At 49.9% G+C, this 16,743-nt stretch overlaps 1 protein-coding gene across 2 annotated transcripts; it reads left to right on the top strand.

Moving 5' to 3' along the window:
- Positions 1-5,131: 5,131 nt before the first annotated feature.
- LOC101795679 (solute carrier family 22 member 13) lies at positions 5,132-15,562 on the top strand. 2 transcript variants are annotated; one of them, XM_038173954.2, is made up of 12 exons: positions 5,132-8,208; positions 8,845-9,121; positions 9,777-9,880; positions 10,444-10,598; positions 11,070-11,238; positions 11,530-11,650; positions 12,130-12,224; positions 12,704-12,918; positions 13,399-13,507; positions 13,993-14,203; positions 14,742-14,785; positions 14,912-15,562. In XM_038173954.2, exons 2-12 carry the CDS (start codon positions 8,855-8,857, stop codon positions 14,976-14,978), a joined length of 1,557 nt encoding a protein of 518 aa, XP_038029882.1. In that variant the 5' UTR covers positions 5,132-8,208; positions 8,845-8,854; the 3' UTR covers positions 14,979-15,562. The 2 variants fall into 2 exon arrangements, with proteins under 2 accessions (XP_038029882.1, XP_027306167.2); XM_027450366.3 differs by having other exon boundaries at positions 5,132-9,121.
- Positions 15,563-16,743: the final 1,181 nt, after the last annotated feature.

Consider the following 16,743-nt stretch of genomic DNA (forward strand, 5'->3'; position numbering starts at 1 on the left):
GTCTTTATAGGGTTTGGACTACATGGTTTATGTGAGCAGCCATGTGCTATCAGTGATTTCAAGAGCTGTCCATCCAGAGGTTTAGAGTCGGAGTCTCTGAACAATGTTTCTTAGCTCGCACAAGACTCTTAAATGATTCAGTTGTGTGAATCATTTGCTTTTGATCAAATGAATCATTCTCTCATGAGGACTCCAAGGATGGCTTGTCTTTCTGTCCCAAGTGAACATTAATGCTGACCTATCCAAGATTAAAAGTGAATAAAATCAGACAGAAATCTGAACTCCCACAACAAAGCTGTAAAAGAACATCAAGAAAATCCAACACAAGCAGCAGATTCAGCAAATAAGCTTGCATGTGTTTTTTTCCAAGTTTCAGAGTTATTTAACTGCAGTTTCTCCTTCTTCTTCAGCCCATGTTGAAAGAGGTGTGTGCCTCATGCCTGCAGCCTGTCTACTCCGTGGAGCGTGTGGTCACTGACAAAGTCTGCCTGCACCACTCGTGCTTCTGCTGCAAGATCTGTGGGAAGAAGTTGAGGTGAGTGGTAGGACCCCAGGTCCATTTATTTTTAAGGGATGTCCGAGTAGTTTCCATCAGAATGGCCTGGTGGTAATTCCAGGGGGGTGAGCTCGAGGTAACAGGGAAGGGCAGTTTCCTTGATACAAATTTCCTCTCCATGCTTAGTCTGAAGACTGCTCACCCCAAGCTTGTGTACACCTGTGAATCTGCAATCTGCACGGTGGTGCAAGGGTGAGGTGCAAACACGAGAAATATTTTCACGTTGGGAATGCTGATAGGGATTTTAATTGCAGGAGTAGTCGGGGTGCTTCACATGTTCACAGAGTCGGGTGGGTGAGAAGGAAGCTCTAGAATCCTCCACCCAGCCTCCTGCAGGTCCAAGGGGGCAGGTTGCTCAGGGCCACAACCGTGAGGTGTGTATGGTTCCAAGGTCAGAGATACAACAGCCTCCTGGTTGCAGCCACTCTTTCAAGACCTGATCGCCAGTGAAAATGTTCTGTTCCTATATCTAATCACGATTTCCCATGTTTACAAGTTGTTCTTATTGCCTCTCATTCTGTTACTACACCTCCTCTGACCCTCCCACAAGATAGACACACAGCAACGAGATCCTCTCCTTTAACCTTGCCATCGTAACACAGCTAACCCAGCTCTCAGCCTGTCCTTATATCACACACTCCAGGTCCCAAACCACTTTGGTGGCCCTTCACTGGACTTCTTCCACTATATCAATGGTTTTCTTGCACTGGGAGCCCAAAACTGGATAGAAAACTACATATGTGACCCCACAAGCACCAAACGGAGAGGAACAGTCACTTCTCTTGACCTGCTTGCTGGGCTCTTAGTAATGAAGTCCAGGATGTTGGTTGCTTTGTCACGAGGGCACACTGCTGGCATGTTTTCTGTTTGTGACTCCCCAAGGAACCTTTTCTGCAAGGCTCTTTGTTGTCTTCTTGCCCCCCAGTCTGTGCAGACACATTCTCTTATCATGCAGTCATTGTATCACGGGAGCCCTGTGAATTTTTACCCATATGGGCCATGCTCTTTATACAAGGGGAGAGATGGAGCCCTGGTGTGAAGCCTGGCTGATAACAGAGAAAGGGATCTCACATAACCTGGTCCACAGCTCCCCAAGGTATTGCAAGGAAATGTTTAATTTTTCACGTGTTTCAGTTTTTGAAAGAAAAAATCAAACATATCCTCAGCAAACAGACACTGCTTTTGAAAGGCTTCATTCTTCAGACCCCCCCTCTTTTCCCCGACAGTTTCCAGTTGCAAAACAATTTTGCTGCAAACCTGTCTGTCAGCGCTACTGCTAATCCTCCCCTCCCACACACCCTCTAACAACTCTGCCAATGTGTTGTTTTCCAGCTTGCAAAACTATGCTGCCCTCCGCGGGGTGTTTTACTGCCAGGTCCACTACAAGCAGATGGCTGGAGCTGAAAACAGAAGCGAGGCAAGGAGGCTGGAGCAACAGCTCGGGGACCATCAGGTTCAGCGAGCAGCAGCGGTGGGCAGAGAGGCACAGCCCCAGGGCTGGTACAACAGGGCCGAAAATAAGACTGAAGGAAGAAGGAAACCCACATCCTTCAATGCACAGTGCAGCTTGCAGCTGGCTGAGCAAAGGCGAGAGCTGAACAGCAGGCCTGTGCTCTTAGGGAACAAGCTCAGGACCAGCTGGCCACCTTCAGAAACAGCCTTGTTGGCTGGAGATGGAAAAGATGGGAATTTTTCCTGGAAAAAGCCCACACTGAGCTTGCAAACTGGCCGGGCTGCGGGCAATGAGGAGAGCAGGATGGTGCTCGGGGTTCAGAAGGGAAGAACAGCAGTGGAGGCAGCCGTGAAGAAGGGAAGCTTCCTACCTGGTGTCACCTACCCTGAGAAAAGACAGCAAGCGTGTTCCTGGCCTAAGCCTGGAGAACGGCGAGATGGTGAGAAGAAGCTGGCATCTGGGGGCAGGGATGTACCCGGGGAGAAACGAGGGGGCAAGGTGACCCAGCGAGTTGCTGCGTTCCAGCAGGGCAGGGTCCAGGAGCAGAGAGGGTCTGTGTCTGCCTCCTCCCCCGTGCTCCTGGAGCCTGTTAAATCTGTGACACATCAGAGCACCAAACCCACCAACTGGAGGTACCTGGGGACCAAAGGGGGCTGCAGCCTGCCCACAGCAGGGCTGCCGGTGAAGGAAAATGAGGTCCGTGGGTCTCTCTTGCCACTGAGCACGTCCAACGAAGGAGGCATAACGCCTGCAGTGACAGATGACAAGCTTGAACAGACCACAGCCACCCCAAACACTGCAGGGGGCAAGCATCATCTTGGAGAGACAATGAGCAGCCCACAGCCGGTCTGTGTGCCAGGAGAGCTGGAAACCAGAAACACCACAAATATGGAGCCAAAATACAGAGCTGAGGGGGATGATCCCCCTGAATACAAAGCTGAAGACCAAGCTTTCTGCCTCTCTGGTGTGCCAGGGAGCCCCAGTGTAGCATCCAGCTCCCTGGAGCCAGGAGGACTGAGTGCATCACCTGAGATAGCTGAGCTGGTACATGAGAAATCAAAGACAAATGTTGATGAGTTTCCTGGAAAACAAACACCGGTGAGTCTGGAGGAATACATGCTGCTATCCAGTGTAAGTCATTTGCCTGAGGTTGAGAGCAAAGGGGTGGAATTTGAGAAGACCAAAGAAACGAAACCATCAAGTACATTGGGGTTTCTGGAAGAACCCAGTCCTGAGCACACATTTCTGGAAGAGACACCAGAAAAGAACAGAGCACCTTCACCTGGTTTGCCAGAGAAGACAGATGACCCCGATGTGCCCCGGCTACAAGAAACAGAACCTCAGGCCACGTGTAACCCGCTGATGGATAACCCTCACGGGGATATTCTGGTCCATGATGTAAAATCACCTGGAAAGGATTTTCCAGTATCAGCAGACATGCCTTTGAAAGGAACCTGCGCCACTTGGCCCTCACCTGATGAAGCTGACAACTCCAAATCAAAGGATCCAAGTGAAGTTCTTGATGGAAACACCTTTAACATTTCTGAGCAACCAGTCAAGAAATTCGACTCTTCCAAACTGAGTGAATCCTCAGACAAACATGGGGGTCATCGAGAAGGTGAAGAAAAAATGGAACTGAAACACCCAGGGGAAAGCACTGTGCACACATCAAGATCTGGTGACCAAAGCAAAGAGACCAGAAGCAGCCAAGCCAGGACAGAGGTGTTGGGTAAAGGTCTCAGGCTTGGGAAAAACCCCTTCACTATGCTTTTTGGTTCTGAAGACAAAGGCAGTGCTCCCAAGAAGGAAACGAGCCAAAGGAAACCCACGAAGCCCCAATCAGCCCTTGTCACTTTGTTTGGTTACTCCTCAGAGAAGAAGCAGAGTCAACAAGAAAAGCCTGCAAGATCCTCAGAACAAACGGATGCTGAAAACAAGCAGGAAAAGCCCCAGGGCCAATTCAGCTCCTCCAGCCAAGCAAAACAAAAGGCCTCCAAAAATGATCAGCTGCCACAGCCAGGGAAGACAGAGGTCATCCCCAAAGATACGCAGGAGAGTTCTGGAGGCTGCTCAGATACCACCGAGGGCAAGGAGACCAATATCTTGTTGTTCCCTCCTGGTACAAACATTTCATGTGATGATAAACACCAGGGAACTGAACTTGAAATTCGTGACGAACCAGCTTCAGACAGGCAGGTTCAGCAGCTACAGGAGAGCTGCTGGCCCTCTCTCATGCCAGCAAAGGAAAATCAGAAAGAAGATGCAGCAGACATTGAAGGTGGAACAAACCCTTTCCATCCTCCTCCAGAGCTTACGCCTGCAGCTGATACCAGCAAAAAACTCACAAGGAAAGGAAGTCGTCGTGATGTTCATCTACTGGAAATTCAGAACTTACCGAGTTTGGATATCCAGGACACAAAGGTAGAGGATGGGATTTTTTCTTCATCAAGCAATTTAAGAAAGTTACCTGAGGAAGCTGAGCTTCAGTTAGACAACATGGATCTTCTGGAAGACAGTAACGTTCTCCTAACTGTAGAAAACAAAGGACAAGATTTTCCCGGGATGGCGAGTAAAATCCCAAATTTAGGCTTGCAAAATTCACCGACGGGAACTTCACCTTGCTTTGATCCGAATCCTTCAGAACTGTGCCAGGAAATCCTGGCAAGTGCTCCACTAGAACCGTGGGACCCCTCCAGCTTCCCCTTTCTCGTTGGACAAGATGAGATTGTTACTGGAGGCTCAGAAGGGATTCAGGGCTGTGCACTGCTGCAGCACTTCGATCCGCAGTACCAGGCCCCAAAGGCTGCAGAAGATGCATTTGGATCGGGTTGTAGTGCTGAAGGCTCAACAAACAAACACCTCTCTGTGCAGGAAGGCAGTTTTCCTCCACTGTACATGATCACCAGCCATGCTTCTGAACACCCTAATCAGGGTCTCTTTGATCCCTTTCGTATTGATTCAGACCAAATTGGCCAGGATGTTCCTGCAGAAATGGACAGGAGCAGAAAAATATCAGGAGCTGAAGAAGCTCATGAAAGTCTCTGCTCTGCAGACCCAGACGCATTCAATGATGACCCTTTAAACCAGGAGTTCTTTATATAGTTGGAAAAAAGAAGAAAAGAAAAAAAGAAAAAAAGGGAAAAAAAAAAAAAAAAGAAAAAAAAAAGAAAAAAAAAAAAGAAAAAAGAGAGAACGAACGTTAGTTTCTGAAGTTAGCTGATATGGGACAAAATCTGATTCATGAAATCAGCTCAGAAATCCCCACTGCTCTGGCACTAGGTGAATTCAGTTGTGCATAGGCTGATTTATTAGCGGCTTAAGGAGCTAAATTTAAGATCTCTCTATCCTGGTCATAGTGGATCGGTGCTCAGGTCCCAAAACAAGAACACCACAAAGATTGGCTTCACCATGAGGAACCTCCAAGGAGAGATTAACCTCTCCAGTGGGAGCAGCACCCCATTCCCTGCACTTGGAGGGGGAATCCTTGACCCCAAGTGCACAAGAAAAATGCAATGAGCAAAGGCAGAGCTGATGGGGGCACGGTAAAAATTCAGCTCCAAATTTGGTTTAGGTGTCTGCGACAGTAATATTTCAACATAAATCAGATGTCTAAGCCCACTCAGAATTAAAGGAGAGTCAGTAAGCACTGGCAATGCAGTCCAGGGAGTGATTCAGCCCGTGATAAGCAACTGCATTCAGAAAGCTAACAGCTCTCTGAACTCCACCGAGCTTATTGATTGATCTCAACTAATTACAGTACAACCTTAGATATCTATTTATCATAAAGACAGCAATATTTAGACATCTAGAGCTGATTACATGGCTTGTCTATGCTTAACCATAGATATCTCGCTCCCCTCATTATATTTTTCCTTATTTAGACTGGAAAATTGCTTCACATGGGAGGTTACTGTCATTATCCTCTTTTTATAACAATAAGCAAAGATAAGTGAAATGACCTTGCCAAGGTCACCCGGTCAGAAGGGCAGAGCAAGACAAGGCATCCGGGTCTCCTGAAGTCCTGCTGTCCCTGTGTGGTTTCACGCTGACCCTCGCTGGCTGCCTTTTGCTGCCGTAACACAGGTGCTACAGAGGTTAACAATTACACGGATGATAAGCAAGTTCACCTTGAACATCAGAGAGACAAAACACGAACACGCCTTACAAAAAGGTTCATGGAGCTCATCGCTTTGACCGTGTTAATCGTCTGTCTGTTATAAAAAGGATAAAGATGTTAAAACAATTAATAAATACACATATCATCTCTGCTACATCAGTGCTGAAATGTACACTGGTTCTGTCAGATCTGCTGGAGGAATAAAACTGCTTAATGACTGCATCTGCTGCAAAGTCGGTGTGCTTTGCAGGGACATCAGTGTGTGTCCAAGAAAAAGAGGGGTGACGCATAAAGCTACGTGACCCATTTGGTACTAAAGTGGTCTTGGGGTGGGACAAGTGCCTCAGGACAAAGGTGCTGGCATCCCACAGCCCTGGTCAAGCTGTATTTAGATACAGAGAAATGAGACCTAAAGGCTTGAAGGGATTAAGCACCTGTTGTTGAAGCCATTAGGAAGGGGATGCCCATTTACCTGGGCCAAAGTGACATCCCAGACCAAGCTCTCACTACTACATGCCCAAAAATGCTGCCTCTCCTTGCCAGCACTAAGAGGGAGAGGGGAAATGCAGAAGCACCGTGGCTGGATGCTGCAAACCTGTTCTGGCTGCAGCTCATCCCAGCACATTGATGTCCAAATGGGCTTCCAGCCACAGTCACTGCTGACATCCCGAGCTCTGCTGAGGCTGCAGGCATGTCTGAGTCACCCACGAGAAATTTTTGTGGTCAAAACCTGACCTCTTTGCCACAGGAGGTGCTGGTGGCTGAGGAGTAGGAAGGAAGACCATGTAGGCTGGTCATGCACCACTGAGAAAGGCACCTCCCTCCCTGTGTAGCAGGATGGGGTTGAAATGCCTCTACAAGGCAGATCTCCCCAGCGAAGTCACCCCACAACAAGGATTTGGAGTAAAAGGAAACCTCTGGAAGTTATTTAGCCAGCCCCCTACCCACAATACGTCTCTGAACAGCAGCTCCTGTCGTCCAAGGATGTAGGTCCAAAGCTCAATGGCATGTTTGGCCATGTGGTGTGTGTATGCACGAACTAATTGCTCCTCTCTCCCCTTACTCCCATTAGCTTAGGGGGTGATGTTTTAAGGTCACATCTTCCAACGTCTCTCACTTCCATAAGTACACCAGTGCTGTGCCTACTCCACACAGACCTGGACTTGTCTGATCCTTCTGTAGCTCTTCTGGAGGCTCAAATTCACTCCTTGAGCTGGGGGGTGATGGACGAAGGGCTTGAGAGGAGATATTAGTGAGCAAGTCGGTGTCCACTGACCTGTCCTTATCGCTTTGGTGAAAGCAGCCAGGAGACCTCTGACAAATCACACACTGCATTTCAAACGCTGAGGACAATCTGGGTTTCCAGTTCCCAGGAATAAAGATGCAAAGCACTCAGAGAGGCTGCCCGGGAAATAGCTCAGACGTGCAGCAGAAACCAGGTCAATCTCCTTTGCAAGTGACATCAGAACCTCAGGCAAAACCAGGCCAATGTCTTTTCTTATCCCCAAACCCTGTGTGCTCTGTGTGTGACAAGTCTGATATGTTTTTTTTAAGGGTACTCTCCCAGTCAAATCTCTTTTAGGATTCTCTTCAAGACATTGTAGTTCAGATTCAGTTTTATGACTGACCAGGGCTTCTACCTGGGGCAAATGAAAATCGACAGCTTGGGACACAGCTCTCAAGATCATGTCTCCTTGATGATCAACCACACTTCCTTGTCCAAAGGACAAGCCACCAGGGTGGGCTGTCCACCCATTAAGCCATTAATGAGAGCAGCACGTGTGAATGAGAAGCTGCAAGCCCGCTGTCTGCCCTGGCATATGGAGCAAGAGCAACCTTCCTTGTCTGAAAGGGGATGTGCATGGGGGAGAGGAGGGAGCACAGCCAGCAGATGTGGCCCCAGAGAAGACAAGAAATAAACCAGCACAGTGGGTCCACCTGGAAACTGCAGCAAGTATTTCCTAGATGGGAAGTCCATCCTGCATTTTACCATGCCACATCAGTCCTAGGTGTTCAGCTCAGATAAAGCCTTCGTGTCCCTCTGGGGAAGTTGGCCCTGCAAATACAGACACTTGATTTGGGGTAATTCAGCATGGGGAGTAGCAGGGCAAGGGTGGGGTTGGCTGTAAGAAAAGGCATGGCAGAGGAGCATTGGCTCTGAGCATGGCAGGGGCAGAGCAGGAATGTGGCCCCAGGCCCCCAAACCCTCCTGCTTCCCTTTCAGCTGCATGGGACCAGCCCCAAAACCCACACTGAAACCCCTTCTGTGGATTCACATCTCACAGTTTGGAAAAAAATCACTCTGCAGCACAGCTGCCTTCAGGAGGTTTGGGGAGATACTGGGATAAGACAAGCTGTCCCCTCTCTGACCCCAAGAGTGACAGTGCTCTGGCACCTTTGTTCTGGCCGCAGGAACAGGGAGTGAATGGCTGGTGGCAAAGTGCGTCCCACAGGACTCCGATATATCTCATCTTAATGGGGGAAAATGCTGATTCAGGTGCTCATGAGAAGTACTCATTTTATCACAAATGATTAGGGGTTTAGTGCTCAAAGAGTTTAAACATTAATGTTTCGCTATTTAAGCAAGGCGTTCTGGCACAGCCCAGACATAGAGGTACACAGCATGGCCGAGTTTGGGGATTTTATAAGCGCTCTGGGGGAGTTTGGGCTGTATCAGAAATGGCTCGTGCTGTTGCTCTCCCTCCCGCTGCTTCTTAGCCCTTTCCAAATGATTGGCCAAGTGTTCATAGTTGTGGACGTGCCTCACTACTGCAACACCAGCTGGATCCGCGCCATCGGCCCCAACCTGACCGAGGAGGAGCAGCTGAACCTCACCCTGCCCCGCGACGCGGACGGGGCGTACGAGCAGTGCTCCATGTACTCGCCCGTCGACTGGGACCTGGGCTCCATCGTGGCGTACGGCCTGAACACCACGGAGAAGTGCAGCAGTGGCTGGGTGTACCCCTCAGTACAGCAGCCCTCCCTGCTCACCGAGGTCTGTAAATGCCTTCGGACGCCCCGGGGACGTGCAGGGGAAGGGATGGACTTTGGGGAAAGCCGAGGCAGAGGCGGGGTGGGGCTGAGCCCAGCGTGTGCTCTGCCCACCGCACAGCCCCTTGCCAGCAACCAAGGGACTCACAGTCTGGAGGACCCTGGCCTGGGGGTGCCTCTCTGCACCTCTCTTCTACTCTCTCTCCCCACATTCCTCCCTCATTTCTCCTTCCCTCTTTCCTCTGTTCCAGCTCCAACTTTCTCCTGGGCACCTTCCTGTGGGCTAAAACCAGATGAGGGAGCCCAGCCTCTGGCATTTCCACAGGCTTCTTGGCTCCCCTGGCGCCCTGTGTCCTGCCTCCAGCCTGTCCCACCCTGCCCGGCCTTTGCAGCCAGGTGCTGGGACCCCTCTCCGAGGCCCCACTTCCCCCAACACTTCCCAACCAGGAGGCTCCCTTGGGCTGCCTGGCCTTGATGCTCTGCTGCAGGCTCTGCTGCTTGAGGCCATCACTGAGTGCCCAGGGGGCTGTCCCACCTCCCGCTTGTGCAGCTCACACACACGTGCTGGAGACTTGTGTCCTCGGGAGAGGGATCTGTGTTCCCAGGGACTATGGCGAGAGCCTGTCAGCAGCAAGAGCAGCTGTGTTTCCCTCCTCCAGTTCGACCTCGTGTGTGACAGGAAGGACCTGACGGACATCTCGCAGTCTGTCTACATGCTGGGGCTGTTCCTGGGAGCCATGATCTTTGGGCCACTAAGCGACAGGTGAGGAGATGCAGACACCTATCTAGAGTTGTTGCCTGGCACCCTCAAACAACATAGCTGAGGCTTCAGGATGCCCATGCACTGGTCACAAAACACCTTCTTCACAGAACTCTATCCCCATTCCTCAACAAGAGAGGTGATAGGAGAGAGAGGCAGATACAACCTTAGGGGTCCTTCAGAAGTCTCATGTCCAGCCCCAGTTCTTGTCTCAGCTACCCAAGGTTGTCTCTAGGGATCCTAGAACATGGAATGGAGAAGGGCACAGTATGCACACAGGGTATTTCACAGGTGAAGCTGTATTACAGCCTGTATAAGTCTGGTCCTCAATGCTGTCAGCAGAGGTAGCATGGGAGCCCTTCAAGGGCATGTTACTTTAACCTTTACTGGTATCACATCTGGCCAGAAGTGGCGATGCTGCTTTTGCTGTCTTTTCCTCCCTGGGTCAAGGAGCTCTATTCACACAGAAGTCAAACCCCTGGTGTGAATGGTTCCCAAATCATTGTGTATCCCTTTCCCATGGGGTCTCTCCAGATACCAACAGTAACTTCCTTCTTCCTCCACAGGATCGGCCGCCGGCCAGTCCTTCTGATCTCCATCTTCATCCAGAGCTTGTTCGGGTTGGGAATTGCCTTTGTGCCCCATTTCTATGTATACATGGCCTTAAGATGTGTCGTGGCAACTGCTGTGTCTGGAATTCTGATTACTGTCTTGGCCTTAGGTGAGTAGGATGCCCTTGCCCTGAGGCAGACCAATGTGGCCTCTCAAGATATGATAGAAAAAGACATAAAAGATAGTCCTGTATGTTTTGAAAATAAAAAAAAAAGAAAAAAAGAAAAAAAAAAAAACACACCTCTCAAATGAATGCTTAATAATAGGCCTATCCCTCCTCTCTCAGGGTGACAGCTCAGGGAAGATGATAGATGTAGGGAGAGCAGGAGCATGGGGGGCTCCCCTCGCAGGGACAGGACAGCCAAACCAGAAGATGCTGTCAGCACACGAAAAGGGGTATAAAGAACTGACAAATGTGTCCCTACTGTGTGAGACCATTGCAAACATGTCTCTGACAATGGAGGTCTGACTGCCAGTCTCTTCTCCTCAGCTCCTGACGAGTTCTTCTCCAGGAGCAACAAACTGCTCAAATAAGGGGAAATCACTCACAATGACCCTCAAACTCTGTTCTTCTTTTCAGCTACGGAATGGGTTGGGGTCTCCTATCGACCACATGCAGTGCTTATTACTCACTGCTGTTCTGCCATCGGACAAATGATTCTGGCTGGCTTGAGCTATGGCATTCGTAACTGGAGGTTGCTGGAAATTGCAGGATCTGCTCCTATGTTTGCCCTTTTCTTCTACATCTGGTAAGAGGCAGGTGGGCAGTATGCTCCTCACAGGCATGACAGATGCCAGAGGGGTTTCTGCAGAGCTCAGCACATCTCCCTGGGCCACTGGGTCTCAGAGAGCAGCAGCTGCTTTGCTTCAGGTCCTCAGATGTGGCCTAAACATAGCCCTGGGAAGCCTGATAGGAGGAGGTATTTAGACCCCCCTGGCACACATCATGCCCATTACTTGCTGGGCCTGGTTGCAGGGAGATGGGCTCCAAGGAAAGTCAGCAGGTCACAGGGCATCTTCTGCTTCCATCTCCTCGGCAGGGTGCTACCAGAATCAGCTCGGTGGCTGGTGACAAAAGGCAAAATAGAAGAAGCTAAGAAGGTCCTTCAGAAGGCAGCATCCATCAACAAGCGTACCATCCCCCCAGATCTCCTTGAGCAGGTACCAAAACCAGTGTGGGGAGATGCTCGTCCTCAGAAACCTGCCTCTGAGTGGCTTTGTAGCACTCCTTGAAGCTGGGCTTACTTGGTAAACATCTTTCCATGAATGCTGGGATCATTTAGGGATGGGCTTTTCTTCAGTGAGGGCTTCAGAAGTATGGAGGATGATCATGAGGTCCCTGCTCTGTGGTTTTCCATGCCTAAATGCCCAAAGGCAGGGAAGTTACCACCCCTCCCATCCCAAGGACCCTGCACAGACAAAGTGTTCATCCTGAGGAACCTCCCAGTCTCCAAATTATTGCACGGGGCAGCCACACCATAGGCAGGAGAGTCAAGCCCCACTGGGCTGCCGCCCCTCCCACAGTAGCTTTGGGTCACAAGCCTGTCCCACTGAGTTTATCCTTTGTCTTCATCTGGAAAAAGAGCTAGCCATGGGTTTCCTTTTTCTGCTCTGACTCTCTCGCTGTCTGAATTTTGAAGCTGAAGTGTGACACACAGACCAAGCCTGGAAGTATTCTGGATCTCCTTCGGAAGAAGCACCTCCTGAAGGTGACTTTAATCATGTCGTGTGCCTGGTAAGACGTTGCCTGGTTCCCTCTTTCCCACCTTCTGGGTGAAGAAAAAAAGATCTTGAAGGTTATTCATAACTTTAAATTAACCCCATTTTTTTTTTTCATGTCCATTTGTGTTTGCCATTTTTCTTTCTCCTGGCACTGGACCAGATCCATCTTGTCTGGGTTTGGGGAGAAGCTGATTATTCCAGATGCTGTGGGGGTTGTAATTCCACTTTCATGACAGACTCTGAGTTTTGGAGTAGTTTTGTGTCCCCACAGAAATTCTGGCTGCAGAATAAATATTGCTGAGCGTATCAGTGTCTATACTGCTTTACCTCATTCAACTATGTTCTGCAAAATTGTCACAAGTGGTGACTAGAAGCAAAACAGAGGTTCCTGGGAATTTAAATAAGTTGTTTGTGCTCTAACTAGCCTAATTTTTGAAGAAAAGATCCATAGAAAATCCATCTGATTGCATGTTTCATTCCATTGCATTTCAGGTTTGTGGACAGCCTAGTCTACTATGGTCTGAGCCTTAGTGTGACAAATTTTGGTCTTGACATCTATCTCACACAACTTGCCTTTGGGGCAGTGGAGTTACCAGCTCGCATTTCCTGCATTTTCCTGCTACAGTGGTTTGGGAGGAAAAAAAGTCAGGCTGTTCTGCTGCTGCTGGCTGGTGTGATGTGCCTCCTCATCGCTGGCATCCCTGAAGGTGAACAACCTCTTCCCAAGTCAAAAGAGAATCCAACCCCTATCTATCCTGGTTTAGAACCTATTCCCCCTTATGTGTTTCTACCTACACACTGCCTATAGAGTCTGTATCTTTGCACCTGCTGCTATGCTGGTGATACAAGCAAGGCTGAAAGAGCAGGTTTGCGAGATGCTTTCTAGCTCATACATAAGATATTTCCAAGTGAGCACTTCCTGATGACCTGCAGTAGCTCAGCGACTCACTCCAGTCACAAATTTAGAAAATGTTCAAGGCCTGGGAACAAATCTGTGTTCTCGTTGCCAGTTGTCCAAAGGTTATTTTTTCAAACATGATGTCTGGGAGTGGTATCCAGTAGCTTAGCTGGCAGATTTCCTTGCAAAGTCCATTAGAACGGGCTGTCCCAAAAAAAAACCATCCAACTGCAGAGCCTCTGCCTGAACCTTGTCCATGGAAGCCACAGCAACTCTCTCTTCCCCTCAGACCAAGCCGTGGCGATCACTGTCCTGGCCATCATCGGCAAGTTTGCCGCCTCAGCCTCCTTCTCCTGCTCCTACGTCTATGCCGCAGAGCTCTTCCCCACCATTGTCAGGTGAGGTTTCGCCAGGCTTTATGGCTTCCCTCCCACAGGGCTAGCCCCCTCACGGGAGCACAGGTTTTGGCACCCCACCACGGGGGGTGGTGGTGGCAATGGTGGCACAAGAGCCTGGCCGTGCCCACAGATGTTCTTGGTCCCTGGGAATGGGGAAGAAGAGGTGGCACAACATGGCCTCCATGGCTGCCCTATACACCTGTGGCCTGTCCCCTCAGCAGGGCAGCGCTGACATGGCTGAGGAGAGCGGCACAGATGCGTGCAGCTCTCCTGTGTGGCACCTAAACCCATGACAATCCCACATGGAGGGAAGAAAAGGGGACGTGGCACTCCACCATGGTGGTGGTAATGCCGGGGGCAGGGCATGGCGGAGGCAGCATGCCATGGCTGCCGGCTCTGCCCCTTGCGCTCCCCCTCTGGTGTCGCGCTGTTCCCCCGGGGCACCGAGCCCGGCCCGCAGCTCCCAGCGCCCCTCGCTCCTGCAGGCAAAGCGGCGTGGGGCTGTGCTCGATGGCGGCGCGGGTGGCAGGGATCATCGCCCCGCTGATCCGCCTCCTGGAGAAGTACCACCGGGCCGTCCCCATGGCCGTCTTCGGCAGTGCCCCTGTGCTGGGGGGGCTGCTCTGCTTCCTGCTGCCCGAGACCCGCGGCGCCGAGCTGGTGGATGACACGAGGGGTGGCCGCCCCACGGCACAGGTGAGCCCCCGCGCTGCCTCCTCTTGCTCACGGGGTCAGGGGGACCACAAAAGGGCCCGTGGGCATTGCATGAGCTGCATGTGGGGACGTCTTTGGGGGCTTACGTTGTTGGAAGGGCAGGGAGTGGGGGTGCCCCATTGCCGACGGAGAGGAGGGAAAGGGGTAGTAGTGATCTGCCCCATAACACATCCCAGAAGGGTATCTCAGTCTCATGGTGGTCACTGCTGCCCTCCTGTCCGTGAAATGAAAATACCCCGGGGGTAGAGAGCACTTCCCTTGGCTCCCCCATCCTCCAGAAAACAGCTGATGCCTTGTAGCTGTGCTCTCCAGCCTTCAGCAGCTTGTAGCCTCGAGATCCCTGTTCCCCATAGGGCTGGGTGGAATTGCAGCCTGGTACTTTATTAGGTATCCATGGGTGCTCACAGATGTGTGAGAAGGCAGGTTGTTGAAGGCTGCATGTCTTTTGGCTAAATTCTGAAGGCTGCTATCAAGTCATAATGCATGTTTCTTTGCTTTTTAACTCCTTTCTGTTTCACAGAGACGTGTTTCTGACAACACAGGTGTGGTACCCCCCCAACAGAGGTAAATGTCTGGAGGTCTGAATGTAAAGACTAAAAAAAAAAGTAAATTTAAGGCCATACAGGAATTATTCAGAAGGCAGGATGGATACAATATAATGCCTTCCTTTCTCCTTCCTGTCTCTATTAGCAGTTTGGAGACTTGTTCGAAGACAGACACTGAAGAGCCTGGGGCAGACTCAGAGCATGCAGTCTGAAGATGCTTGGAGAGCAAGTGATGAATGGACAGGCACATTCTAAAGGTCTACTCTGATGGAGTCTTTTTTATAGCAGAACAATGAGGCACTGCTGTCTGGACGCTGGTCTTGCAGCTGATCAACAACCCAACTGTATTTGTTGTCAGAGGGAGAGGAGATCTGTGTCACACTGCGTGTGGAAAAGATGCACTTGGAACTGTTCTCCAGACCCAGCCTGTTATGCCCGGCTGTGCGAGTCCTCCCCGACGTGCTTCCCAGTCCTTTGCAAACTGCTACCCGTGGAACCATCCCTGTCGTGTTTTACAGCAATAAGGAACTGCCAGTAGAGTGATATTACTGGGCAAGCGAGCACCGGACTGTGTCCTTCCTGCACTAATCGCTTGGGTCGTCAGCCGTGGCGGCAGCCCAAGCCTCACCGTTTGATCAGGATGTCACTGAAACCCTGTCACACACGTATTTAGGTTGTATTTCTATGTGGTGTTGAATTTGAATTTCTACATGAATAATATAAATTATACTTTGCGTTTGATAAGAGACACTTGTAATGCAATATGTGAATAATAAACGATGTTGATTTTTTTTTCCTACTGTTTCACAGTTGGCCTTTGTAACTGCTATTGGCTCTGGAGTGTTTTCTACACAGAAATTAGAAGCCTGTAATTTAACACACAGATGGAAACGTGTTTGGTTTCCATCAGCCACAAACAATGCAGAAACAGAGTGTTAAAGCACTCTGGGTAAAGACTGGGTTCAATCGGGACTTATTTTTATTTCCAAGTCTTCTGATGAACAATCTTTGTTTAAATATTTTTTCCTCTATGAGCAGCTGCAGAAGCTTCCTGAATTGTGTGGTGCACGCTGCGTTTCAATTTCAGTTAAACTGAGTGGACATCTGGACATTTTACCCCAGTCATTGTCAGCCTTTACTGGTAACCTCGGTTGGCTGCTACCAGCTCTACCACAATTTAGTGTCATCTAATGTCATACAAAGGCAAGAGAAGGGTGGCCTCCTCTTCTGATTGCTCCTGTGCTCTCTGGGGGATCCTCTGGCAACAGGAGCTGCTTCACCTTGCCTCGGGCAACAGGTCTAGGCGTGGTTCTGCTGCTCCTTCACACCTTAAATATCTCTGGCCCTGCCTGAGCATTTCACTTGGCAGTGAGGAGGTCCTAATGGATGAACTTGGGTCTCCTCCAAGAGGGAAATGGAGGTTGAGAAGTCCTGACCTGAATGCAGGTGTAAGTTAGAATCTAAGTGCAGAAGCAGGGCTTTGCTCACATGGTAACTGTGAACAGCCTGAAGAAGACTTGGACATAAATTGATCTGTCCTGGCAAACTCTTCAGCCACCCACAGTGTCCCTGACATTTGCTCACCACAACCACCTTCAGCACCATCCCAAACTGTCTCTCTCATCACGCTTTGACAAAGCTCTCTATTAAGGCCTTGCATTTGCTACTCCATTTTGTTCCCACCTCCCCTTCAGGCTTCTGACTCCCTCCCCTTGGCTGTAGGGTTATTCTCTTTCCTGTAGTTACCCGTTCAGTCACCTAAGACACCTTTTACCCAAAACCTCATTATTATGTGAGCTCATAACATCCCATTATATGTATGCAAAATGTGTTTCATTTACACATGCTATTTTAACTTGACTTTGTACTATCAGCTCTATTTACTACTGTGCAGGACCACACATTGACCAGTTAGCAATGGCATTAAAGCACAGCGATACCATTGGACATCCTCCCATTCCTGTTGAGCTGGGCAAA

This window comes from Anas platyrhynchos, chromosome 2 (assembly GCF_047663525.1).
Source record: "Anas platyrhynchos isolate ZD024472 breed Pekin duck chromosome 2, IASCAAS_PekinDuck_T2T, whole genome shotgun sequence".
NCBI lineage: Eukaryota > Metazoa > Chordata > Aves > Anseriformes > Anatidae > Anas > Anas platyrhynchos.

Bases quoted from the DNA above. Each gene is read 5' to 3' on its own strand.
- LOC101795679 (XM_027450366.3), top strand. From the start codon at position 8,693: ATGTTTCGCTATTTAAGCAAGGCGTTCTGGCACAGCCCAGACATAGAG. The intron at 11,651-12,129 runs GTACCAAAACCA...TGAATTTTGAAG, and splicing joins CCCCAGATCTCCTTGAGCAG to CTGAAGTGTGACACACAGAC. The intron at 12,225-12,703 runs GTAAGACGTTGC...ATTGCATTTCAG, and splicing joins TTAATCATGTCGTGTGCCTG to GTTTGTGGACAGCCTAGTCT.